The sequence below is a fragment of the Tursiops truncatus genome, chromosome 10 (assembly GCF_011762595.2).
Source record: "Tursiops truncatus isolate mTurTru1 chromosome 10, mTurTru1.mat.Y, whole genome shotgun sequence".
Lineage (NCBI taxonomy): Eukaryota > Metazoa > Chordata > Mammalia > Artiodactyla > Delphinidae > Tursiops > Tursiops truncatus.
The window spans coordinates 98568610-98585574 of record NC_047043.1 but is presented as its reverse complement, the minus strand read 5'-3'; the positions used below and the strand labels follow the sequence as shown (position 1 = coordinate 98585574).

At 38.9% G+C, this 16965-nt stretch overlaps 1 protein-coding gene and 1 long non-coding RNA gene across 15 annotated transcripts in view; one reads left to right on the top strand and one right to left on the bottom strand.

Annotated features, from left to right (window-relative positions):
- Positions 1–16965, top strand: part of TMCC1 (transmembrane and coiled-coil domain family 1) — a 219408-nt gene that overhangs the window by 99929 nt on the left and 102514 nt on the right. The window contains exon 1 of one of the 13 annotated variants that reach the window (XM_004311430.4): positions 10988–11129. The exons of 11 other annotated variants lie outside the window; for them this stretch is intronic. In XM_004311430.4, the coding sequence (XP_004311478.1) occupies positions 11091–11129 (39 nt within the window). In that variant the 5' untranslated portion in view covers positions 10988–11090. Of the gene's footprint in view, positions 1–10987; positions 11130–16965 lie in introns of those variants that run through there. One more of the 13 variants, XM_019933685.3, reaches the window with a different exon arrangement.
- LOC109549717 (uncharacterized) lies at positions 9388–10693 on the bottom strand. 2 transcript variants are annotated; one of them, XR_002176103.3, is made up of 3 exons: positions 10556–10693; positions 10233–10431; positions 9388–9757 (listed from the first exon to the last, which is right to left on the bottom strand). It is a non-coding gene; the product is annotated as an uncharacterized lncRNA (long non-coding RNA). The 2 variants fall into 2 exon arrangements; XR_002176104.3 differs by having other exon boundaries at positions 10243–10431.

Here is a 16965-nt window from a genome sequence, read left to right as displayed (position 1 = left end):
TGATTATTTTTACTTTTGTTGCCTTCGCTTTTGGTGTCAAATCCAAAAAATCATTGCCAAGACTCATGTCAAGGAGCTTACTGCTTATGTTTTCTTCTAGGTGTTTCATGGTTTCAGGTCTTACATTCAAGTCTTTAATCCATTTTGGGTTAATTTTTGTGCTAGTGGTCCCGTTTTATTCTTTTGCATGTGACTGTCCAGTTTTTCCAATACCATGTATTGAAGTGACTGTTATGACAGTTATTTAAAATTCTTTGTCAGGCAACTCATAGATCTGTTTCTTTAGAGTTGGTTTCTGGAGTTTAGTTTTGCTCCTTTAATTGGGCCCTACCTCCCTGTTTCTTTATATGCTTTGTGGTTTTTTGCTGGGGGCATTTGAAAAAAACAGTCACCTACCCCCTGCCTTTGCATACTGGATTCCTTCTAGGACCTCTCAAGCCTTTTCTGATCTTAGCTCCCCCTGGGATTTGCCTGCAGAACTGCAGCTGTAAGGTGCTTTTTGCATCTTGTTTACAGTGTCTTACAACTCTGGTTCCTATTCTTTTAGGGCTCTGAGTTACCTAAGACAGAAGCCAGTCCCTCAGGCAGTTCCCAGACCAGCCAGAAATGGATGTATTGTCTGTTTTGTTTGTGTTCCCAAGGGAAGAGCCTGGCATGAGGGGTTTCTTCCTGGTTGCTCCACACTATGCTCTGCAGGGGAAGCGGCATGAATGGGTATGCCAAACATCACAAAATTTCCTACCCCTTTCATTGGAATCTTGTGTTGGATTTACAATAGCCTAGGTGCTATAGCCTCTTAAGTGTTCTCTAGAGTTTTTGCAGTGGTTATTCTGGTCGGTCTGTTGTTGTTAACTCAGTGTCTCTGTAGGGGAAGGAGGGCCTGTATTTTCCTAGTCTGCCATTTTGCTGACATCACTCTCCCTAGTATCATTTTTTGAAATATAAATTCTGCCAGATAATGTTTCTCTTTATAAGACATGTAGGTAAAAGGGAATCAAAAATGTAATATTTTGGACTTGAGTAAGGTAATTTGTCCTTTGTGAGGTTCATGTCTGTAAATGGAGAAGATGAAATCTAAAGCAGTGATATCCTATGTAATGTTCTATTTTGGAATAAAGAAATAAGGTAATCCTATCAGATAAGACCATGTTTTCTTTTATGGTTTTCAGGGCATTTGACAAATATTTAATTGAACGTTTACTGTGTGTAAGGTACTATGCAACTGGGATACAGAAAGTATGAGATGTAATCCTTCAAGGTGCTCATTTTTAATTTGATGAAAGACAACGTTAATGCATAAAAAACTAACAGTACAGGATCTACATACGAAATATAAAAGTACAAGAACTATCACTGTGAGCTATGCAGAAGCAGAAATGACAGTGAACTGAACAGGAATGGCTTCCAAAAAAATGGACCTTCAGTAGGTAGGATCTTATCTTAGTGTCTATCCTGGAGGAAAAAAAAATCACACATCCCAAAGCAGGCATGTATAGGCAGTATGTTTGTACTAGCAGAAATGTGGAAATAATCTCAATGGTCATAAGAAAATGGATAGGGCTTCTCCAGTGGCGCAGTGGTTCAGAATCCACCTTCCAATACAGGGGACATGGGTTTGAGCCCTGGTCCAGGAAGATCTCACATGCCGCAGAGCAACTTAGTCCGTGTGCCGCAACTACTGAGCCCATGCGCCTAGAGCCCGTGCTCTGCAACAAGAGAAGCCACTGCAATGAGAAGCCCTTGCACCGCAATGAAGAGTAGCCCCTGTTCACTGTAACTAGAGAAAGCCTACCCGCAGCAACAAAGACCCAATGCAGCCATTAATTAATTAATTGAAAAAGAGAATGGATAAATAAACTGTTCTGTCTATACTGTGGACTGCTGTGTAGCAATTAAATAGTGGAGATCCATATGTACTGACAAAATTTTCTAAGTAAATTGAGTTTTTAAAAACGGATATCTTAGCTTATTTGGGTTGCTATAACCAAGTACCACAGACTGAGACATTTATAAACACAATAATTTATTTCTCACAGTTCCAGAGGCTAGACATTCGAGATCTGGGTGCCAGTGTGGTTGGGTGAGGGCCCTTTTCTGGGTCTCAGAGTTCTTTTTGTATCCTCACATGTTGGAAGGGACTAGGGAGCTCTGAGGTGTCTTTTATACGAGCACTAGTCCCACATGGCGACTGTAGCACCTCTCAAAGGCCCTACCTCCTAATAGTATCACACTGGGTTTTAGGATTTCAACATAAGAATTTTGGGTGGACACAAACATTCAGACCACAGCAAAGGAAGTTTCAAATAATATGTATGGTATGATATTAGTTGGGTTAAAAAACAAACCAAACTAAAAACAAACCTACAAATGATACTGTATACTTTTATAAGTAAATAATATATAAATTCATACTAAAGGAAGTTTAAACTGATAACAGTGGTTACAACAATTAAGCATCTATAAATTACTTGTATAATTAAAAATAAAGAAAAGGCCCAGAAGAAAATTTATGTAAACACAATTAGTGGTTACTCCTGTATGGTGAGATTATTAACAAATTTTCTTTATATTTTACTGTATTTTCTGAATTTTTACAGGAACCATTTTATTGGAAAATGTTAAATTATAAAGAATAAGTGGGAGATAAGTAATTGACAAATAGTTAATAAAATTAATTTTCACAAAGTGGAATAGAAGAACGAGTAGAATTAGGTGGGGAGATCAGGGAGTTTATGGGTAAGGGAGATGGTTGAGGGAGAGAGAGGGAAATCCAGAATATCTTAGAAACTTTTAAAGTTTTATAGAGTCATTATATTTTTAAGCCATTCATTCAGTAAATATTTAATAAATATTTGGCCTAGTAGGTGCCAGGGTCCCTGCCCCTAAGGAGCTTATGTTTTGATGAAGGGGATGCAGACAAGGAAATTACAGTGTATTAAGGAAGAATCAATTAGTAAGGTGGAGAAAGAGGTCGTTGAGGGTTGATAGAGAAGGTTTTCCTGAAGGAGCAGAAGTCTAAACTGAGATTTGGAGTTAAGTTGAAAGTAATGTGAGATGTCTGGAGAGGGAAAGCAGGGACCAGCACAGGAAACATGTTGTAAACCGTTTTAAGAACTTGATTTTGTAGTGTTTAAATATTTCAAATACATAATCTTGCTGGGTGTTCTTTGCAACATAGCAAACAATAATCATGTTGGTTGTTTGGTACTTAGTAGGCACATTATAAACTCTTCCTCCCTCCCTCTCTTCTCCCTTTACTTTTCTCCCTCTTGTATGCATTCAGTGCAGGTGATGCATGGCATGGGTTTTTTGGGGGAGAAATAAACGCAAATCCTAAAACATTGCTGATGTAATAAAAGGAGGCAGCCTTAATCTAGCATATTTAAAAGAGCCATGTCCAGTTCATCAAAATAAAAATGTTAATTTGACATGGTTCGCTGCTGCTTAAATCAGCCATTATAATGAGTTATGGAATTGAATACAAGTAGGTATTCAAAACAATTTTTTAAATTTATTTTATTTTTGGCTGTGGTAGGTCTTCATTGCTTCACGCTGGCTTTTCTCTAGGTGCGGAGAGCGGGGGCTACTCTTCGTTGCGGTGCATGGACTTATCATTGCGGTGGCTTCTCTTGTTGCGGAGCATGGGCTCTAGGCGCGTGGGCTTCAGTAGTTGTGGCTTGCAGGCTCTAGAGCGCGGGCTCTAGAGTGCAGGCTCAGTAGTTGTGGCGCACAGGCTTAGTTGCTCCACGGCACGTGGGATCTTACCAGACCAGGGCTCACACCCGTGTCCCCTGCATTGGCAGGCGGATTCTTAACCACCGTACCACCAGGGAAGCCCAGGTGTTCAAATTTTTTTAATCATCAATATCTTTTAACATCTTACTACTTAATAAATTATACTATTTTCAGGGTTATTTATATTGACAGTGGCTTGGACTTTTGTAAATAACTTCACAAGTTACTTAATCTGTTCTTGGGTAGATAAAATATGGTATCTTATTGTTATCTATTGTGGGATTCCCAAAAGAAATTTATTTCTGCAAGACAGAACGATCATATCATTCAAGGGGCCTGAATTGCCATAGGGAATCCTGAAACTGGAGATGTTATTTACTAAACTTTTTGAAAATAGATTTTTCTCTCTCTTTGCTTTAAAGACAGACAACAACTGAAACAATCATAACTTCTGTAAAGAAAGAACCTATCACATTATTATTCGTTAATGATGGGCTATACCCATTTGGGCAGTTTATAGCAAAATAGTTAAAAAACATGTGCAATTTAGAAAGAAGGAATAAATGAATTTTTTATAATCTATATTCCCATTCCACAAAGAAAAAGTATTCTGAAAAATATTCAAGCTTACAACATGTTGCCTTGTTAGTGTGGAAAAACTAAATTTTACTTATCCCTTGATTTGCGCCTTTGTGTCTTTTTGCGGTGTGCGGGCCTCTCACTGTTGTGGCCTCTCCCGTTGCGGAGCACAGGCTCCGGACGCGCAGGCTCAGCGGCCATGGTTCACGGGCCAAGCCGCTCCGCGGCATATAGGATCTTCCCGGACCGGGGCACGAACCCGTGTCCCCTGCATCGGCAGGCAGACTCTCAACCACTGCACCACCAGGGAAGCCCATCACTTGTTTTGCGCCTCTGTGTCTTTAACTTGTGTTTTTTCTTCTGCCTGGAATGCCCTTCCCCGTTTTTGTCCATTTGCAGAATTTCTATCCAGCCTTAAAGACTCCAACTTTAAGATTTTTCTTGTCCCACAGAAAGTTCATCTTTCCCTTCTTTGTGCCACCACTGTCCCTATATTATAGCACAAGAACTTTATCACACAGCGTATTTACCATTTTGTTCCACTACCTTCTGCCATTTTTCAGGCAACTTCATAATTCCATCCTACCAAAACTTTTTATCGTTTTGAGCAAAGAACTGTTCCAGGTGCCTTTTACAGTCTTTCAGGGAATTGAAATTTTTTCCATTAAGAGAATTTTGTAAAAACCAAAATAAATGGAAATCCGAAGGTGCAATGTCTGGTGAATGTGACAGATGAATCAGAACTTCCCAGCCAAGCTATAACAGTTTTTTCCTGGTCATCAAAGAAACATGCGATTTTGCTTTACCCTGATGGAAGATTATGAGTTTTCTTTTGACTAATTCCGGATGCTTTTTGTGGAGTGCTGCTTTCAGTTGGTCTAATTGGGAGCAGTACTTGCTGGAATTAATCATTTGGTTTTCCAGAAGGAGCTCATAATAGAGAACTCCCTTCCAATCCCACCATGTACACAACATCACCTTCTTTGGTTGAAGACCGGCCTTTGGTGTGGTTTGTGGTGGTTCCTTTCACTTGCCCCACGATCTCTTCTGTCCCACATTATTGTACAATATCCACTTTTCATTGCCTGTCACAATTTGTTTTAAAAATGAAACGTTTTCATTACGTTTCAGTAGAGAATCACATGCGGAAATACCATCAAGAAGGTTTTTTTCACTTATGTGGAACCCAGAGGTCAAATCGATTTACATAATCAAGCTGGTGCAAATGATTTTCAGCACTTGATTTGGATATTTTGAGTATGTCGGCTATCTCCCCTGTGGTATGATGTTGATCTCAATTAATGTCTCGATTTGATTGCTATCAACTTCAACTGGTCTCCCTGACCATGGAGTATTGTCCAGCAAGAAAATCTCCAGCATGAAACTTCAGAAACCACTCTTGACACGTTCAATCAGTCACAGCACCTTCTCCATACACTGCACAAATCTTTTTTTGTGTGTTTCAGTTGAGGTTTTACCTTTCTTGAAATAATAAAGCATAATATGCCAAAAATGTTGCTTTTTTTCTTCCATCTTCATTATTAAAATGGCTACCCAAAAATTCACCAGTTTTGATGAGTTTTTTTTTTAATGCATGCTGATATGACAGCTGTCACAATACAGTATAACAAAATTGTTTCGAATGAAGTTAGAGCCAACTAAGTGCTACTAGAGCCATCTTACGGAAAAAACCGATTGAACTTTTTGGGCTAGCCTAATAGGAGGAAGCATGATGTAATGGGAAAAGCAGTGTATTTGGGGTATTTGGGTATTTGGGGTTCTAGTCCCAATTCTAATACCAATTTTGTGATTTGGGGCAAGTTTGAAAATCTCTTTGAACTTTAGTTTCCTTCTCTGTAAAAGTGTAACTTGTAATACATGATGTTCAATAGTAAATACAAAACTTTAATATCAGTTTATTTTTAAAATGTGTTTACAGAGAATTTTAAGAATTAAGCTGGTGTAAAGGGAGGGGCACGTGTTTTGCATATAGAAACCAGCTAAATTGGGATAATTATTTAAATTTCATAAGTTTTCATCCAAGGTGTTTCTGAATTTTTTTTTCAGTAGTAACAGTACAGTCCTAGTTTTGTCAAACAAACAGACATGAATATGTTTATACATGTGCAGGAAAACATACAGTTCAATAAGTTTTAATATTATCCTCAGTGTGGAGTTGTATATGATGGATAAAACAAGGAGAATAAAATAATTTTCTTTTTTTTTCTATAATGGTAATGAAGAAAAATTAAAACAAAATAAAAGACCATATAAAGACCATTTGTGGCTTTGGAGGTAGATTATCTTATGACATACAGTAAGGAAAATGTAAGGAACAGGCTTTTTTTTTTCTTTCTGTTTCCCAATTTTACTAAGAACTGTTACCTATGGGGGAAAGCAGAAAACAAGATGGCTTAGTGATTGATGATGATCAGCTCTTTTTCAGTCATGACAGGAACAAGGGTTCTTTTTTTTTTTTGTATTGAAGTATACTTGATGTACAGTAATATTACATAAGTTACAGGTGTATAATATAGTGATTCACAATTTTTAAAGGTTATACTCCATTTATAGTTATTATAAAATATCTACCCCTTCCCTCTCCCCACTGGTAACCACTAGTTTGTTCTCTACATCTGTGAGTCTGCTTCTTTTTTGTTATATTCACTAGTTTGTTGTACTTTTTTAGATTCTAAATATAAGTGATATCATACAGTATTTGTCTTTCTCTGAATTATTTCAGTTAGCATTAATAGCCACTGCGTCCATCCATGTTGCTGTAAATGGCAAGATTTCATTCTTTTTTTATGGGTGAGTAGTTTCCCATTATATATAATACTACTCAGCCGTAGAAAAGAATGAAATGTATATATTTGCCTCATCTTCTTTATCCATTCATCTGTTGATGGACACTTAGTTTGCTTCCGTATCTTGGGAATTGTAGATAATGCTGCTATGAACATTGGGGTGCATATATCTTTTCCAATTAGTGTTTTTTGGGGTTTTTTGGGTATATACCCAGGAGTGGAATTGCTGGGTCATATGGTAGTTCTTGTTTTAGGTTTTTTTTTTTTTTTTAACATAGTAGCTATTATTTATTATTATTACTTATTTTAGTCTTTTGAGAAACCTCCATACTGTTTTCCACAGTGGCTGCACCAATTTACATTCCCACAAACAGTGTATGAGGGTTCCCTTTTCCAAGAGTTCTTAATATAGCGTCTGTCGACAAGCTTTAGTGGAATCCATGAACCATTTGGAATGGTGTCAAAAACACTGAGTATGTCCATTCATGCATTTCCTGTATGTCACTCCAGTGACTGAGTCCATAGGTTTTAACAGATTCACAAAGAGTACATGATGCAAAAAGTATTAAGAACACAATGGACAGTTCTTATCTGCTTCTGCATAGAGTGTAAGAAGATGTGGGGCTTCCCTGGTGGCGCAGTGATTGGGAATCTGCCTGCCAGTGCAGGGGACACAGGTTCAAGACCTGGTCCGGGAAGATCCCTCATGCCGCAGAACAACTAAGCCTGTGCGCCACAGCTGCTGAGCCTGCGCTCTAGAGCCCGTGTGCCACAACTACTGGAGCCCATGTGCCCAGAGCCCGTGCTCCATAACAAGAGAAGCCAGCGCAATGAGACCTGTGCACCGCAACGAAGAGTAGCCCCCGCTCCCTGCAACTAGAGAAAGCCCGCACGCAGCCAACAAAGACCCAACGCAGCCAAAAATCAATCAATTAAATAAATAAATTTATTTTTAAAAAAGAAAAGAAAAAAAAGAAGATGTGGATTTTTAGTCACAGACTACTGAAAATGGCATTGTATATTTGGATCCCGGAGTAATAGGGAATGATTACAGGGCTGTTGATTTTTCTCTCGGTTATGCATTTTAACGTTTCCTGTTATTATTTTGTAACCTTTGATCTTGATCTGCTGTTCTCATCCAGAAAGCTGCCAGACTCCTCAAAATAAATGAAATTTAGAGATTCTAGTCTTTCCCCTAACAGCTCAATTTATTGAGGATCTTTTCAGTTTTTTGCTTTATCAAGGAATGAATTGGATTCATGTGTTTGAATTACTTTTAGCAGGTTTTATTGCATTTAAACAATTCCAGTTTTATCTTTAATTTAATAGGCAAAAACTGAGTAGGTTCCTCCTAGAATGAAGACACCATCCTTTTAAGTCTTCTTATGTGTATATGGCACTTTGAGGATTTATACCCTGTTCAGTTATGATTGATATTTAATGTGTACTTGAGTCTGTAGACTTCTGACATTTTTTTCTAATTCCGTTTCCTCTTTCCTTTTTTTTTTTTTTTTTGTTGGTGGGGGTAGTGTTAGAAAGAATCTTACAGCAATGATCTGGGATTCTGGCTGCTTGTATCAGAAACACCTCATTTTTATGTTTAAAGACACTATGTCTTGGGAATTCCCTGGCAGTCCAATGGTTAGGACTCCACGCTTTCACTGCCAAGGGTGTGGGTTCTGTCCCTGGTTGGGGAACTAAGATCATGCAAGCCGAAAGCATCTCATTAATTCTTCTGCATTCCCAGGAGAAGTTTTCTGATTACTTGGTTTCTTTCTTTGTAGGAGAAAAACGGAGGTACTGGTACTCTTACCATTAAAAAGAAAACACACGGAATTCAAGTTCTCTGTCAACCTACTTTCCACTTCGAATTAAATTTCAATCAGTTAGTTTAACTGTTAGGTTACATTGCATACTCTGAACCCAGATATGAAGGAGTCTTCACTTTCATTCAGAGCTGTTCATCTAGTAGTTTTTGTAAGCTTTGGAATTTCACAGAGTTTAGTTAAATACGTGCAATTCTTTTCCATTTAAAGTTTTTTGGAATAAAAATTTCATATATGCGTTTTGGTTAGAGTAATTTTTTGGAGCCTTGGCATCCTGCTATTTGTTTGAATTTGGTACCTCTTTTCTCCTCTTCCGAAGGTACTGTGAAATGTGTCATATTTCAGGTGAATTTTTAAAAATTGTGCATCATATTTGTTGATAATTGGAAACAGTAGTGTGTGATATGGGCATAGTTGAGAATAACCATTGCTCAAAGATCTTTTTTTAAAATTTTATTTATTGATTTATTTAATTTTGGCTGCATTGGGTCTTCGTTGCTGCACGCAGGCTTTCTCCAGTTGCGGCGAGCAGGGGTTACTCTGCGATGTGGTGCGCAGGCTTCTCATTGTGGTGGCTTCTCTTTGTTGCAGAGCACAGGCTCTAGGCGCGCAGGCTTCAGTAGTTTTGGCTCGTGGGCTCTCGAGTGCATGCTCAGTAGTTGTGGCGCACAGGCTTAGTTGCTCCATGGCATGCGGGATCTTCGCGGACCAGGGCTTGAACCCATGTCCCCTGCATTGGCAGGCGGATTCTTAACCACTGCGCCACCAGGGAAGCCCCAAGATCTATCTTTTCGAATTCATTTTTCTCACCTGAAGAAAAAATTTAGTAACACTATATGGTTTACTTATAATATTGAGATTTTAGAGAGAAGATGCCTGCTTTGCTTATCTGAGTTGGATATTAATACGTATTTCACAGGGTTGTTTGAGAAATCAATGGGATGAAAGATGTTAAGTACTCAACAACTGCATATAGTAGGTTCACTTCAAAAAGGCTGTATGTAGCCTAACACGTCGTCCTCCTCACAGAGAATTGAGAGTCACTGGAGCAGGAAAAAATTAATATATGCCAAAAAGTTCTGCCTTGGTCAGTTATTAAATTCATTCAGAAGTAATGAAAAATTTGGAGAGGAGCATATAGAGTGGACAGTTTCATTAAAATGAAGCTTTTTCCTTAAATTTGCTGTCTGGAAGCAGAATCAAATAGATAGGAAGAGACTAGTAAATGATAACAAAATATTTTTTTATCTTTGGAACTGCCCTCACAATTGACATTTTTTCATACCTTTTTTTACCTGCATTAATTCAGTCTGAGCTGTTCCTTTTGTGTGTAGATTTTTTTAAGTTACATTGTTCTAATGAGAGAGGGAAAGCGTCTCAGGAGACAGTTTCAATTTGTTTAACTTGCTCAAGAAGTTGAAGTCACCCTCGGAATAGGCGTCTCTGCACCTGACATTCCTGCCCCAGGCCGGCCGGACCCCTCCCTGTGAGTAAGAGGAAAGGCTTGGCCAATTACTTAGACAAAGCCGGACGGCTGCCGAGCCGGCGGGGAGGAGTTTCCTTCTCGGAGTAGGGCTTCTTTCACACGGTTTCGCCCAGCAAGATTACCTGCGGCGGAGGTTGAGTAGGGGTTGTTGTCTTTGCCGCGGACCCCCTCCACTGGGAGGGGTCGGGTGGGAGGAATCGTCGAGGTTGCCAGTTTCTCCTGGAGGCAGATGCCTTCTGACCCCAGCGCTCCGGTCCACCTCCCACACAGACAATCAGGTCCGTCCCCGGAGTCTCAGGTGGCACCACGGCGGCATCCTAGGCTAATGATTTGGTGGAAAGGGAAGGGGTGGTCCTTCTGCCTGGACCCCTCTCGGCTGACTCACAGGAAGTGCTAGCAGGGCCGGGCACTGGGCGCAGCAGCTCCAGGATTCCGCCCTCCCCGCCGCGTCTGCCGCCCTCTCCCTCCTACGTGGGCTTTGCCGTATCTCCCGTAGAACAATGAAGGACTTCCAAGTTTGCTAAGACTCGCAGGCACATTCTTTGGACTTCTGTGATAGTCTTCAAAATGTTTTGCCACCGACTTTTACAAGAAGCTGTTTTTTAAAAAGCCCTTCCCTTCGTGGATTGCTTTGTCTGAAGATTACTCAGGGTGACCATGGTTCAGCGCTTTAGCCTCAGGAGGCAGCTATCCAAGGTGGGTACCTTGGGTAGCTTTGTGTGTGTGTTTAGGGGAAACTCTCACCAGCTTTGGCGTGGTCTCCTTTTTCGCTAGAACTGTTCTGTCAAGCCTGCCTCCTCCGGTGCTAAGGAGGGACAGAGGGAGGAAGCGCCGCCTTTTGTTCTTTCCTCAGACAGACACAAAGGTTTAAGGCTGACTGCACTGGAAACCCCAGATTTTGTTCCCCTAAAACTAAAGCTATCATCTGTGAATTTGCAGGAAGTTGTAGTCTGCTTCTCAGTTACAGTTTCCAGAGGGTGTGAGTGAAGGAGAGAATAGTGGGTAAAAAGTGCATGTTTAATTAGCAATTCATGTAGCAGCTTTTGACCAAAATGAGAAAGCTTTATTGGTCTTTGGAATCAGTGCTTTCATACAGAGTTTAATATTAAACTGGGGAAAACTACCATAAAATAGTTCAATAAGCATGACCGCCTTGAAAATGTTAACATGAGTGGTTGTATTAAGAAACTCGCTTATTCCTTCATTAAGGAGTGTGTGAAAAGCAGTACCTGAAGGCTCAGGAATCAATTTTTATAGAGTTGTGCTTCAAAAACAGGTTTCACGTGTGCAGCTTTGGGGGAAAACTTTTAAACTAAGAAAATCAAACTTAAATTTAAAAAAAGAAAGAAAGAAAGAAAGCAAAGCCCTCTTAGAAGAGGGGCTGCTGATTTTATGAATCAGCCTTGGCAGTGGACCTCTGTTGACGCAGTCACTGAGCTCTCTTTTTAAGTGAGTGCAGAAACTACTTTGGAAAGAGGTGTGCTGAGAGTTGAGCTTATTTCAGAAACCCATTCTGTTTTTTAAAAGCTCTATTTTTAAAATGTAGCAGTTGGTGGCTAAATTGTGTCACAGTTCATTCTCTGCAGACAGAAGCTTAAACAAATAGTAAATCAGTAGACATTCTACACTTCCTTGGTTGTTAGTCAGAATTGTTAAATCCTGAAATGCGTTATTGTCTTAAGGGGAAACCTTTAGTTCCTCACAGGTGACCTCAGTGTAGGATGTGTGCATTCAAGCAAAAATGAGCAAAGCTCTTGCCTTCATCCCCATGTCAAATTTTGTCTTTTTTCTTGCATCTCCAAGCCTAACAGGGACTTTTTAGGAGTATTAGAGTAAATTTTCCTTGCTTCCCTTCTCCTCATTCCAGGTGTGTGGGTGGGGGTGAGGGGGCTGGGAGGCCTCCACATGTCTCCTGAACAATAAAGAGAGTCATTTTTGTTTCTCCTTCACGTGATCCTCTGATCACGTATTTTCAAATATATAGTACAACTAAAAAACGGAAGTTGTGTAGATTGTCAGGGCAGTGACCTTTCTGCATAAGGATGTTTGAAACAAGTGAGAGCTAGGTGATAAGTTTCTAAGTAGAAAATAACTGCTTTCTAGGTATTTCTCTCCCAATAATTTTGTGAACTTTTAACACTCTTTTCACTCTGTACTGTATGCATGACTGTGATTTATGGGGCGGGGGGAACACTTTTAGGGGGATTAGGAGCACATCTTCTCTATAACATGAAGAAATAAAAGGTACAGATTATGTAAAAAGACTCCAAGAGTTGACCTCTTTAAATTTCTTTTTCTAACATCCCTCTCCATTTTAACATGGTTTCTGGGTCCTAAACTGGATGGTCAGGACCAAATCGAAGGAAATTTGTTTTCTATCCAGAGTCCTTAGCATAGTAATGAATTGAAAAAAATTCAGTAATGAATTGAAAAAATAATATTCTTAATTGTTTCAGTCTGTATGGCACTAAAATATGGAGGAGAAACTGAATAGTTATGTCAAAAAAAATTTTTTTAACTACAGTGAATGCACTGTGCCCCTATTCTGTCTTTTTGGCTAAATCCACATTACCTGAAAACAGAGGCCCTGTTGTACCCCAGTGCATGGTATTTCTGGCACACGTGGAACACTTAAAGTGAAATTGGTTTTTTGCAGGTCAGAAACAGTTGAACAATGGCAATTTCATATGATTCCAGCTTTATGAACAAGTGGTTTTGTCAATAAGAGATAATCTCCCACAAATGTAGACTTGTCTTAAGATGATCTCATATTTATAAAGCAATTTCCTATTTTGATGAGAAGAAATACTCTTGTGATCATCTTTAAATTTTGTTGGAAATTTTCTGAAAGAAATTATTTATAAATGTTTGCAGTGATTTAAAACCCAGTATCTAATTTAGATGTTTTTTTTTTCCACCAACAAACTTCTTTTTATTCCTTAGCTGCTTTTTTTTTTTTGCGGTACGCGGGCCTCTCGCTGCTGTGGCCTCTCCCGTTGCGGAACACAGGCTCCGGACGCGCAGGCTCAGCGGCCATGGCTCACAGGCCCAGCCTCTCTGCGGCATGTGGGATCCTCCCGGACCGGGGCATGAACACGTGTCCCCTGCATCGGCAGGCGGACTCTCAACCACTGCGCCACCAGGGAAGCCGTCCTTAGCTGCTTTTTATCTTTAAGTTTGATAGTCATGTTTACTTACACTGGGTATTTCCCCTAGAATATTCAAATGATTCCTTCAGGCTAGTGTATTTTGACATCTGAACTAAGTAAAAAGGAGGAAGTAAATTAAATAGATGAAGTAAAAATCTTCATTTTAAAAGCGAGATGCTCAGTTATTCTTTTTGACCAGATCCCAGTTACCTGACTCCCAGAAAAGTTCCTTTTCCTTGCCATTTTAGATTATTTTCTTCCTTTATAGTTTTCTCACACGTGACTTCACAATAGTCGCTAAGGAAAGCTTTTTCTTTCTTCCCTAAGTCCTCTTCATGAGCCAGCCGAAATAGTCTGAAACCTGCCAGTTTGGACATTACATTTAATTCCCCTAATGATCCTTAAACTTAGGTGGTATCAGCTTCATTTTGTCATTAAAGAAACAGGTTCAGGGGCTTCCCTGGTGGCACAGTGGTTAAGAATCAGCTTGCCAATGCAGGGGACATGGGTTCGAGCTCTGGTCGGGGAACATGCCACGTGCTGCGGAGCAGCTAAGCCCGTGTGCCGCAACTACTGAGACTGCGCTCTAGAGCCTGCGAGCCACAACTACTGAGCCCGCATGCCACAACTACTGAAGCCCGCACACCTAGAGCCTGTGCTCCACAACAAGAGAAGCCACCACAATGAGAAGCCCATGCACCGCAGCAAAGAGTAGCCCCCGCTCGCCGCAACGAAGACCCAACGCAGCCAAAAATAAAATAAATAAATAAATTACTTTAAAAAAAAAAACAAAAAACGGGGGCTTCCCTGGTGGCGCAGTGGTTGAGAGTCCACCTGCCGATGCAGGGGACACGGGTTTGTGCCCCGGTCCGGGAAGATCCCACATACCGCGGAGCGGCTGGGCCCGTGAGCCATGGCTGCTGAGCTTGCGCGTCCGGAGCTTGTGCTCCACAACAGGAGAGGCCACAACAGTGAGAGGCCCGCATACCGCCAAAAAAAAAAAAAAAAAGAAAAGAAAAGAAAAAAAAAGTTCAGAGAAGTTAATTTTCCCGAGATCAGCCAGAGGCAGACTCAGGTTTAAACTTAGGTCTAACTCTAAACCCATTCTGCTTCCCCACACCAACTGCCTCCCTAAATTTCTGGTGTATTAATCAGTTTACTCTCATGGACTATGATATTTCTCCATGCTTATAGAAAACAGTGTAGTAAATAACTTAGGTAACTGCTTTGGAGCAGCCCTTTTCAATAGGGCTGAAATTAATGTCTGATAGGGTTTGAATATATCAGTCAAAGTTGGTAAGTGTTTTCCACAAAGTTGTTTTCTTTGGCCAGAGAAACATCAATTTGAGTAAGATAGTTGATTTAATAAAGCCATATTAAATGTAGTTGAAGCTTAACTGCATGTACTTACATGAAACTTTATAAACTGTATTGCCTTTTAGAAAATGTCTTTGTTAAGGAGAAGAATTTACTCTTGAGTTTCTATAATAATGTTTAAGGGATGAAATACAATGAATTAAAAATTCAGAAAGTCTTGTTTTAACTCACTCTGGCTCTGTTGTCCCTCCCCGCCAACTCCCTCAAATCTTTTAAATGGGTAATAGAAAATCAGGTTTTTTCTTCTTTTCTGCAATTTCAGTTTTTTAGAAGGTATGGTAAAAGCTGAGGAGAGTCTGAGAAAATAGTTTTAAGATTGTTTCAGTAAGAATATTATACTCTTTTATTTTTTAATAGTAATCATTTCTGTAGTTCAAAAATAAGAAATTACATAACTGTGAACTCTTGCTTCCATGTCTTTTCAACGGTTTCGTATCCCTGCCTCCATAGGTAACCAGTTCCTTGTTTAGCCTTCCATTGTTTCTTTACTCACATGTAAGAAAATGTGAACATGTATTTTCTGACCTTTCTAAAATGAAAGATGAAGGCTATACAGTTTGTTCTAAGGTAATAGCTTGAACTTTAATTTTCCAGGAATGGATGCTCAGTAGTTATCTCAGTTTGGGGTTCACATTTATTTTCACATTTTCAGAGGAGGCTTACTTCCTTTAGGACAGATATAGCCACACAGAATCTACTTTCTATATCAAAGATAATTAAAATAACAGCAAATCAATGATGACTTGATTATTTTTTCATTCATATCACATTTATTTCCTACTCAGTTGGAGAGCTTTCTTTGGCTATATTAAAATTTTTCATTTGGTGAAAAACATAGAATATAAAAACCATACCAGTGTATTCTGGGTTGGCCTGTGAAGAGATTAATGGCCGAGAAATAGGAGTTGTGGGACTTTTGTCCCCCAATTCACCTATTGACTTACTGAAATAATTTCATTCAGACTTGTAGAGCACTTGAAAATATTTTTGTCTAAAAAGGTTACTCTTGCCCTTCCTACATTTGATAGTGTCCTATTATTTGGTGTCAGTTTGGTACCAGCTTAAGAGACTTAAGATTTAGAGAAGTGTTGAACATAATCTGAATTCTTAAAACTATTAAATTTTCAAACGTAGTCTCCTTTGAATTTCCACCTGATTTCTTTTGGGTTTATGACCTGTGATAATATACATGATTGACTTAATCTTTCAATGAATGTACTCTTATTAGTAAAAGGAATAGGGATCTCTCATTTCCATTTTAAGTACATTAATTGGGGTCTTTAAAAAGTATTTTGATGGCTAAAATTTTATGTATTTTTACCACAATTAAAAAGAAAATATTTCAAACCCTTTTAATGATAAATACTATATGGGTACAGTGAAGTAGTATTTTATGTAATTAAACAACTCAAATACATAGGCCAGGGAGTCAGTACCAGATGGGTGCTTTTAAATAATGAAAATGTATACAACATTTCTTTCATGCTTTTTTTTTTCTTTTTCAAGCTTTTAAAATTTAATTTTCTATAAGTTACTTCAGACATTAACTCGTTTCATACTTGTAAATATAATGTTTTATATTTATATTTTGCTATCAGTTAAATGTTACATCTTCATGTTAATCATTAACCCACTTTTAGGAGGCTTAAGTTAGGTAGTAATGTCATCAACGTTATAAGGTCATTCTGATGCATTACATAACCAAAATAGGAAGACTGATGGATGCTGCTCTTCTGTTACATGAAATGAGACCCTAGTAAAATCAGTTCCATATATTGTGGATGTGGTGGGAACAGATAAGGAATAGAGAATGGCTTTCCTATTCAATTATATTGGCAATAATAGGCTGAAATAGAGAAACTAATTTAAAAATATGTGTATTGTAATTCTGAAATGTTTTCATGATGTTGATGCCAGTTTATTATTTAAAAATAATAGTCAATAACAGTAAGTTATTGACTGTAGATTTGAGACACTGGAATATGCTACCAAGAGAAGACAGTAAA